At 45.5% G+C, this 10,272-nt stretch overlaps 1 protein-coding gene and 1 long non-coding RNA gene across 2 annotated transcripts; one reads left to right on the top strand and one right to left on the bottom strand.

Annotated features, from left to right (window-relative positions):
- Positions 1–825: 825 nt before the first annotated feature.
- Positions 826–5,855, bottom strand: hhipl1 (HHIP-like 1). The gene is made up of 9 exons (XM_057058850.1): positions 5,446–5,855; positions 4,056–4,696; positions 3,731–3,874; positions 3,127–3,455; positions 2,913–3,039; positions 1,947–2,092; positions 1,788–1,869; positions 1,184–1,266; positions 826–1,086 (listed from the first exon to the last, which is right to left on the bottom strand). Exons 1-9 carry the CDS (start codon positions 5,821–5,823, stop codon positions 1,076–1,078), a joined length of 1,941 nt encoding a protein of 646 aa, XP_056914830.1. The 5' UTR covers positions 5,824–5,855; the 3' UTR covers positions 826–1,075.
- A 3,296-nt stretch (positions 5,856–9,151) lies between these two features.
- LOC130540025 (uncharacterized) lies at positions 9,152–10,272 on the top strand. Its single transcript, XR_008954283.1, has 3 exons — positions 9,152–9,761; positions 9,840–9,935; positions 10,074–10,272. It is a non-coding gene; the product is annotated as an uncharacterized LOC130540025 (long non-coding RNA).

Genomic DNA, 10,272 nt, shown 5'->3' with positions numbered 1-10,272 from the left:
AGGAGTCAGTGGAGACCAGAGAATGTGTCCCATCATTCTGGGCCGAAGGTTCAAAGGTTGGTCCCACCTCCTGCCTGTGTTTACGATCTGTGGGACCAACCTTTGTCTCCTGCCTGTGTTTACGATCACGTTGAGGTCATCCTAGGCCTTTCCACGTGGAGCTCGGTCACTTGACCGACTCACCTGTTGCCGAGGAACCGAACAAACAGCTGTTTTCCTCAAAATGGCTCCTCCTTCTTCTCCCACAGGTCACAGGTGTTGAGGGAGCGGTTCATTTGCTCAGCGATATTTACTGAGCGAGCAAGCTGCTGGATGTTTGCAGAAGCAGCTGTGTTACTTTGTCTCTGACCTTCAGAGCAACACTGTGCCTGGTAATGTTCCAGACACAGAGAAAAGCCCCGTTGGGGCAGCTGCTGACGGGGCTGACTGGCCCTATGAATCAGCTGGAGATCAAACTGGAAAGATCTGGTAGTTGGTCTGCCGTCTGTCTTTATAGCGGTCTTTTTAGGACTATCTGAATATTTCCGGTCCTCTCCCTCACCCACATGTGTCTCCTGTGTCCTCTCCTGAATATTGCTTGAATGATTGACCTGAACGGTCTCTAAAATAAGCACTGAAATGAAGGAAAATTGTGCAACAGAAACAAAAATCAAGTCAGTTCATCAGGAAAAAATAACAGTTTGTTTAAAAAAAAAAAATCATGTAGGAAGCGTTTCTGGGCCTTTCGGTGTGCTCAAGACTTCCAGTAAGGTTGACCTTCATAACTTACTGGTCTTCATATCACATTTATGAACAGTCCATGTTTCCACAGATTACAGCAGCACATTTCTAATAATCATTTTGATTTATTTTTACACCAACCTGCCACAAGTGTCAGTTTTTTTAATTCAAAACAGACATTTAAAGACTCTGTCCTGGATTGTCTTGGTTTGTCCTGGTCTGGGACTGTCCTGGGTTGTCCCTTAGCGCGAGCGCCGATCCTCGGGTCTGTTGGTGTTCCTGAGCTTGGTAAAGAGCAGCCCGCCTTCTTATACCAGATGTGATGGTGGTGGCTTTGCTCAGTGGCTAATTAATACTAATTTAATTCTGCAAAAAGGTTCGTAAGACAAAACACGAGGAACATCAGATAAGAGTACTGAAGTAAATGGGAGAGCTTGGTCTGTGACGAGGACAGCAGACGTACTTTCCTGTGGAACAAACTTGCTAAGGCGACTCTTTACTCGGACTGGACGAGGCTCATAGTGGCACCGTCCGGGTGGAGCGCGTCTGAGAACAGAACCAATCAAATAAGATCTGAGAACACAGTCGTGTAATAAGTGAACGTAAATAACCGTCTGTCAGGCCTCAGCAAATATCGGATTCAACAGGTATCTTCCCACGTGCGCCAAGGCAGGTCAGCGCCATCTAATGCCTCCTGCATCAGAGGCAAGTCTAGTGGATATGGGATGGAAGCCAAAGACTCTCAAGATCAGAGACTCTCAAGTTTTTCTTTCTTCTTTTCTTTAAAGTCTCCAAAAATCAGAGCAGGAGAGCAACTGTCAACATCAAATGCCGAGAGCTGTCCAGGATGAGATCAGATCAGTTCCTGGCAGCACCTTCAGGGCCTCCAGTGCGATCTGCAGCCCTTCTGCCGCTGGACCCTCTTCCTGGAGTGAGCTGGGCTAGCATCAGTCTCTTCTCTGTTGGCATCTTTTCCATCCCAATTGTTGTCACCACTTGTTTCTCAGCTGGGCACCATTGGCTCAACATAGCAGGTTTAAATGTTTGATGCTGGTTTTCTTATTTACCTCGAGGGATCCACCACTTTATAAAGAGTTCCTGAGGGCGACGTAGCGCTGGGAAAGCCGGTGGACATGAAATACAGTTCACCTGGTATTAGCAGAGAGTAAAGTCATTGTAAAAAAGACTTTTAATTTTGACTGTTTGCGGTCATTCTGATGTTTTACCAGCCTCATCTTCTCCAAAGGAAATGATGTACTGGTGATAGTTGTTGATGAGTCCAGGAAAGATGCAGGTCCGGCCCATCCCCATGCACACCTCATTGTACTTCCATTGTCCCGTGTTCGTGTCCTCTTGCAGACTCATCAAACGCCTTGTTGAAAGAAACAAACAGACAGACAGACCGACTAGTATTCATTTCCTAGTGATTCCAAAGTTTATATTTCAAATTTTACTGTCAGTCCAGCTGGAGCCTCACACATTAGATATTTTAATAAACGTTCCTGACCAGGGAACCTATTTATATTCAATTTATTCAAAACATGGATGTGGTGAACATAATGCAGCAGGAGCTGATGGACCCTCACACTAAAGTCCTGAGAGCATTTGACAGAGGTGCCAGTATGTTCCCCCCACCTCTGAGGCAAGGCCAAGACCACAGATTTCCCAAATATATCTTCTAAGGATACGTTTTAGAACTGAGTAAGAGCCGACTCTGACAAAGAGGTCAGGGTTTGGGACTTGGAGACAGACAGACAGACAGACAGACAGACAGACAGACAGACAGACAGACAGACAGACAGACGACAGACAGACAGACAGACAGACAGACAGACACACAGACACACACACACACACATTTGCTTTTTTTCAGACCAAAGTCCATATTAAGCACACGACTTTATCTCTTTTTCCTAATGAAGTCATTTCAAGTCGGGTCACTATTTCAAGCTCCTATTTGAGGAACAGTACTCCTCGCAGCAGAGCAGTCCTTCTCCCAGCAAATCCAATTGTAAATATATCTCAGGTGCTTTTAAAACTAAATCACTCCCTCGTTTATATTCCTATAAATCACTGTGGTCATTTAAAAATGACCACAATTCCAGGACTTCATTTTAGTTGCTGTTTAACTTGCATTGTATATTGGTATCTCTCATCAACCAATCCATCAACCAATCACCCAACCAACTTACCCACTCATGAAATCTCCAAATATATACAGCCCATTCAGGTTGGGGTATTCACAGCCTCGGTACACATAACCGCCAGTAACTGATTTTCCCACCTTGTGAGGGTAGGCGTATATCGGCAGGGTGTCGCCTGTAGGGCAGGAAGAAAGAACAGTAAGCCAAAAGCAGCCGCGTGTCTGGTTGTTCCCTCTAGGTCGTCGGGAGGATGCATTCGTACCCAGTGAGCTGTTGGCACACAGCGTCTTATCATAGCACGAGAACCCTTCTTTGGCTCTCCAGCCGTAGTTGTTGCCTTTCTCGATAATATCGATCTCTTCAAACTTATTCTGACCCACGTCGCCGCAGAAGATGCGTCCTTTCCCCTCTTTGGTGTGTGGGTCACCTCGGTCGATGGAACACCTCCACATGTTGCGAACCCCATAAGCGTAAACCTCCGGCCGAGCACAAGCCTCGTTTCTGAAGGGATTATCAGGAGGAATTCTGTATAGTGGACCTCTGTCGTTGTTATTCACATCAATTCGGAGAACTTTTCCCAGGAGAGTTGACCTGCAACAGCAGACAGGAAGAGATGGATTCGGGCAGGTGAGTTTCAGATTTAGACTCCAATATTAAACCCCAAAATAACATTTTGGGGAAACTGGTTCATTCTTCCTGCGATGAGCACCCAAGTGATGAGTATTCCGGACAACTCGCTGTGACCCTCTACTCACCACGGCTGGAGCTACAGTGGTGACCTTACCTGAAGCGTCTCATCACACTTTTATGGCAAATATAAAAAGGCATTTTGACACGACTACTATCTGTCGATTGGGAATTCTTACTTATTCTGAGCATTCCCATATTGCCCAAATGGATCTCCGGACATTCCACCATCTCCAGTAAAAATGTACAAGTATCCATCATCTGCGAAAAGGAGCTGGCCTCCATTATGGTTTGATGCTGGTTCATCAATCTCCAGGATCACCCTTGAAGGAAGGTGGACATGGCAAAACAGAAGAGAAAGATTTCAAAGCATTAAAGCAGGCAAATGTGTTGACTTGCAAATCATTTAAGTAGGAGCACATTCATTTCCGGGTTTTACTTCCTTTTGAACATTCTGCATCAACTGGCTGTGTTGATTCGGAGTTGCTCCTTTCCCACACCTACCTCTCAGAAGTGTGATCCACCATATTCATGTCTCTGGCCGACACATGGAATTCACTGATCCTGATCCGCTCATCAAAGCCCACCTCCACTGTGTAATATACGTACAGCTTCCTGTTGTATTTATACTTTGGGTGAAAGGTAAGTCCGAGGAAACCCCTCTCGTCACCTTCCCAGGATGAAGTCAAGACCGCTTTAGTAATATTTAAAAATGGTTTCTCCAGTCTGGACCGGTCTGGAAGGTACACCCACACTAAGCCCACCTGTTCTGCAACAAAGAATCGATGGGTGCCATCATTGGCGTGCACCATGGCCAAAGGGTTCCTCAAACCGTTGGCTACCTCCTCCAGGCACAACTGCAGGCAGCCGTCCCCGTCCGCTTGGACCCTGCCCAGGTTTTTGTTCAGCTTCTGGTTGCTAAGGAGGCGAGGGTAACAGTAGTCCATGTCATCCAGGACCAGGTCCTGGCAGTGTTTGGCTGGCTGTTGTTTCCCCATGTGTGGTTTCCCCGAAAGCAAGGGGACAGTGGAGTTACACTTCTTCCAAAACTCTTCACAGTAGTCTGGACAGAGGCCAGGGATGGTCCTGACGGGAGTTTGTGTGTCCTCCGTGTCAAAGAGGTGAGCTGCATAGGGAGAGCACTCCTGAAAACAGGAAGAAAGAGGCGGGCGGGGAGCATTATTGCACACCTGCGGACCTTTACTGATGAATCGTGCAGTAAACAGCTCTTTCCTTGGAGGCACCTTCAACACAAAGCAACATTTTACGGTTGTGTATCCCTTTACTGCCTGCCGGTAAATGTTCAAATCTCTTGGTTTGGATGCTCTTCAAAGTGAAAAGACCGGCAGAGCTGAGGGCGCCAGCGTGGCCTGGTCTGCTTCAAGGCTTCTTCCATCCTGAACGCTGTGGCGTCACGAGACAGGAGTTGATGCAGGAGCAACACCAGGACCTTAGTGTTTCTATGGCAACTGAAAACTACTGTGTTGAAGGAAGCTAGTCGCATCTTTTTGACAGTCTTTTTTTTATTCTAAATGATTCCTTTTTTGCTGTGAACAAACTTTAACTTGATCTCTCTAGATTAGAAGAAGCGGGAAGTCACGTCTACCAGTACTGACGCTAAGGCTAAAACTTGCACATTGTCCACGTGTTTACACACAGGTGTTTTTTCAGTACCTGAACAGACAATTCTTTTATTTTATTTATCCACAGGCACAGGTGCTGCGGAATAAGTCTACTTTATAGTGAATCCCGCTCATGTTGACATTGACCATCTCTTAAATGTTGCTTCTAAACAGAACATCAGGAATCCATCAAGTTAAACAGGGCACAGGTCACATTCTCCTCCATTTGGAAACGTCAGCGATCACTTTTAGACCTTTGACCACATATTTACCTGACAAAGCAGCTCCAGGACGTATCCAGCACAGTTTGAGTAGGCGTTATAATCAAAGTGCTCCATAACGTGGTAGAACTTTAACAGCAGCTCCTGGTCCTTCTGGTAATCACAGCAGCCGAAGTCCTTGTACATGACGCACAGCTCCAGCTCCTTCATCGGCCGAAAGGGCGGTTTAAAATCCAAACATTGCGGGTGAAACATCCCGGCCGGAAGATGCAAAGACAGAAGATAGAAGATACATGCCCGGGAGAGGCAGCAGGACTGGCGGTGGGGACGCGGCATTTTGGCGTCCTTTCTAGTCGCGCAGCACAAAGTTGCGCAGATGCGGCTTCCGGTGCACTTTGGTCCCAGCCCAGAGCTGCGGCTCATAAACATATCCACGTTTTATTCACGCTGATCAGTGGACCACAGCGTCCAGTTCCCGACCATCACATAGATCAGCTGACTGTATGGTAGACTGAAGCGCTCTCTTACAGACAGGAGGCATTCTCTCACCAATTAGCTTTGAATTAGAGCTTCAGGGGCGTGCGTGAGAGCATTTCACGTGTCCCTGACGGGCCCTCACGCTCCGTCTTCAGGTTAACTTATGAAGGGACCAACATTTTTAGAGCAGAGGCAACACCACAGACCCGCCAGTCTTCTTCAGTCACTTTGACCTATAGGTAAACACCAGGGGTTGCTAGACGTCTTGACTTTGTGGCCATTTTAAGAATCCTCCACATCAATAGATGGTATATATTAATAATAATAATGACCATAATGTCTAACCTCCATAATATAGATAGGCAGGCACATACTTCAATAAGATCAGATTTAAGATCCGATCTTTGTGGTAAACTGTTAGGTTCAAACTGTTATACTGTATAACAATGCTGTAACTACTTATTATCACTTCTGACCAGAACCCTGACCTACTTTAGCTGATGTTCTATCACCTCGAGATAGCAGGGGACAACCTGAACATCCTGTGACACTCCATCCCCCATTTTCTTATATGTTCCTTTTGTATATATCATGCTTTGTTTTATCATGTGACGCTTATGCTTTATCGTATGACACTAACACTTACGCTTATTGTAATCTTACATGTTCCTGTGCTAGTATAAGAATAAACCTCACCAGGGCCCACACTTGTAGCCCACACTGCAGACGTGTGGTTGCCCTTGCAGCAAGTAAACTGAAGCTTCCGTCTCATTCCTCTGATGGCAACAGCACGGGAAGAAAACTGATCACTTTCTCCCCAACATAAACTGTGGTGCATAGATCTCCAGAGGGTGATTTTGTTACCGGTAGTTTAAGATTCAAACGCTGTTAATGAGCCAGTAGTAGGACCTTAGCACATGGGCTGAACAAAGAAGGCCTACAAAGGGAGCAAAAGCCAACCTCCAAGAGCAAGGTCATCTCTGTCAGGTCAGGAATGTGGCCTTCTTGCTCCTGTAGGAAAAAGGGTCATTATCTCTCAAACACTTTCTTGCTCAGCGTGCTCAACATTTTGGAAATTTCCTTTTCTTTATTCACATTCTTATATCTCAGCTCATATTCAAAATGGCGATGGGGGTGTTGGATTTGAGGTGATGAACGAAGCCTGATGTGGTAAAACTCTTTGCAGATGCACCCTTTCAACCTGGAAAATTACACATATCTTTCAGATCTATTGAAATAGGTCCACGCTGCAGACATGTTGGCCCCAATCCAGACAAGCACGGGCTGACAGCAGCTATTGCTTCACGTCAACACAACATCTGGTTCCAGCTGTGTCCCTACCAATGCTCTACGAGCTACATCGGACTCTCATGCTAACCGACTGGTCGATCTGGAGAACACTGCTGTCTTCTGCCTCAGTTGTGTCCATTTATAGTCAATATGTGCCAGACACAGAGTGATTCAATGTGAACTCCTGCACTGTTTGGTGTCCTCTGGTGTCCTAACTGACACCATTAAACTGTGATGCTCTGTCAGCCTATGCAGCCGATCCTGCATTTCTCCTTCTCATCGCTCATCCTAATTATGTATAAGATCTGAGAGAACCCCACCGTTTTTATCTGTTTTAGGTTAGTTTAGTTGATTTCTTTAGAATTATTATGTACTGTATTTATTTGTTTATGTGCACATGCAACTTGGGATGGAATGTAACCAATTTCTTTCCTGAAACACTTTATTTGACTGCTCCGTAAATGCGGAAGTGACTTCAGTCTTCTGTTTACTTTGTGCTTCTCAAAAATCTTAATAAACTTTGGTGGAAAACTAAATGAATAAATGAGGTGGGTGTAATAATGGCTGACATTTTCCAGTGAATTGCAAAACCAGCCAAGTTGGAAAAAGGGATTCAAAAAGCAACAGCCTTTATTATGAATACCTTGTCGCCAAATTGTTACTTCACAATATTTGTAGAGTAGAACTGTAGATCTAAGTCTAATTTTACAAAAGAAATCTTTCATCCACCAGCGTTTTGTTGATAAGGTTCTTCTTTCCTAAGGAGCTTCGCATGAGTGAAAATACCTGTAATGGATGAGAAAGGCTTTACCACATGTCTGTAAGAAGTAAAGGTCAAATATGGTGGAGGTAACTTTTACTGACCATTTGCTCTACGTATTTGAGCATAGCTGCTAACACGAAACTCTGAGCCCCAAGATCAACGACGCAAAAAAACAAAGTGTCAAAGCTCAGCAGTGTGGCCTCTATTCCATAAAACAGAACCTCTTTGAAGGAGCAATCCTCGTCTGTAAGGGGAAATCCACAGACTGATGCACAGACTTGATACAATAGACGTGACCCCACACAACTCTTTTGGGTTATTACCATTGTGAAAGATGCTTATGTCACCAGCTTCCACTCCAATATGGGTCTCAAACCACTGCTTGTCTTTGACTATATATTCCATCTCACTGTAGGCCTTTGGAGAACATCAGGTATCAGGTATGAACACAAGCATTATCATACACATTATTGTGCTGTGAGAAGTTTCGGTTCCCTGTGAGGTTCCGTGGTCTAGGAAGGATCTCAGGAAGTGGTTCATGGTGTTGTAAACATTGCCGTTCTGTTCAAACTGGTTAGCTGAGCTCAGATCCCTTAACCACATCAGCCCAGTTCTCTGGAGATAACATCTAAAGAAGTGACACTCAACACAATTCAATCAATCAATCAATCAATCTTTATTTATATAGCACCTTATACAATCAAAATTGTTTCAAGGCGCTTTCCAGAATCCCAGGGCCTAACCCCAGACAAGCAAGAGTGGCAAGGAAAAACTCCCCTTTAACAGGAAGAAACCTTGAGCAGGACCAGGCCAGACCAGGTAGGGGGACCCTCCTGCTGATGGCCGGCTAGGTAAAGAGAGAGGAGAGGAGAGGAGAGGAGAGGAGAGGAGAGGAGAGGAGAGGAGAGGAGAGGAGAGGAGAGGAGAGGAGAGGAGAGGAGAGGGAGAAGGAAGAGGAAGAGGGAGAGGAGAGGGGAATGAGAAGGAGAAGGAGAAGGAGAAGGAGAAGGAGAAGGAGAAGGAGGGGGAGAGGAGAGGAGAGGAGAGGAGAGGAGAGGAGAGGAGAGGAGAGGAAAGGAGGAGAGGCACTAACATTGGGCCAGATTCACGAAGCGTTCTTACAAACAAATTTGTTCTTAAGTCCCATTTACGAACAGTTTACGAAGATTGGGCCCGATTCACCAATATGTTCTTACGAATCTTCTTAGATTCTTTCTTAAGTTGTCCTTAAGAAGTTTTTTAAGAAAACCCTACGTCGGATTCAACAACGCGTTCGTAAGCCCCAGAATTGTTCGCAGCTGTGTTCTTAGATTGATGAATGCCATCTGTTCGTAAATTGAAAGCGCGTGCCAGGTGAGTCTAATTAACATATGATTAGCATAAATCACCGCCCACCAATGCCCATAAAAGGAACTGCAGCAGGCCCCTGTAGACAGAGCCAAAAGCAGCAAAATGCCGAAAGCGAAAAAGAAGTCGGATGGAGTGCAGCAGGTGAGGAGAAAAAAAAACTTTAGTAGTACAGAGGTGGAGGTACTGCTGCAGGAGATCACCCGGAGAAAATCGCTTCTATTCAGTAGTGTTAGTGCTGGTTATACCGGCACTAATAAAAAGGAAATATGGGCGGCAATCACAAGTGCAGTGGACGCAGTGTCGGGAGAAGGACGCTCAATAGCGGAGGTGAAAAAAAAATGGTTTGACCTTAAATGTGAAACCAAAAAAAACATAGCTAAATTCCGACGGGAGACGCAACAGACTGGAGGAGGAACATCACACATCAAAAGCCTGTCCGAGTTTGACCAGCGCCTCAGTGCCATCATCGGAGAGACGGCACTCTCAGGTAGGCTATATGGGGCAAATCTTATACTGTAATTGTAATGTTATTTTAATTGGTTGTTTAATTTCCCCACCTGTTTAGGTGTACCATCGGCTGAGTGTTTGGATACAGACCTGGGCCCCAAGGCAACACTGTCACCCCCTCCCTGTGCATCATCTGCACCAGAGGAATCGGAAGGTTATTTATTTTCTGGAATAATAGCTTTATTTAAAAGTTGTAGTACCGGAGGAATTTACCATTGTGTGTGTGGTATCGGAATACGTATTGGACTGAGGGTCGCAGCCATGGCTTGACTTATTTGCCTATTTATTCAAGTCCCACAGAGCCAACCTGTGGAAGGACAGACGGACCCCTCCTGCAGCAACACGCGTCCTCGGTCCCTTGCCTCTCCACGCTTGATTTCTGACGCCGTGTTGAACAATCAACAAAGGATGGCTAACACGCTTGATAAAATAGCCTCAACCCTGATGACTATAGCCAACACGCTTAAAGAAATAAACGCAAAAGCTGTGCT

Source organism: Takifugu flavidus, chromosome 16 (assembly GCF_003711565.1).
Source record: "Takifugu flavidus isolate HTHZ2018 chromosome 16, ASM371156v2, whole genome shotgun sequence".
Taxonomy (NCBI): Eukaryota; Metazoa; Chordata; class Actinopteri; order Tetraodontiformes; family Tetraodontidae; genus Takifugu; species Takifugu flavidus.
The sequence above is the reverse complement of the archived record's forward strand: the minus strand, read 5'-3'. Positions and strand labels throughout refer to the sequence as shown.

Bases quoted from the DNA above. Each gene is read 5' to 3' on its own strand.
- hhipl1 (XM_057058850.1), bottom strand. From the start codon at position 5,823: ATGTTTATGAGCCGCAGCTCTGGGCTGGGACCAAAGTGCACCGGAAGC. The intron at 3,875-4,055 runs GTAGGTGTGGGA...CCTTCCTTCAAG, and splicing joins GTGGATCACACTTCTGAGAG to GGTGATCCTGGAGATTGATG. The intron at 2,093-2,912 runs GTAAGTTGGTTG...TCTTTCAACAAG, and splicing joins TTTGGAGATTTCATGAGTGG to GCGTTTGATGAGTCTGCAAG.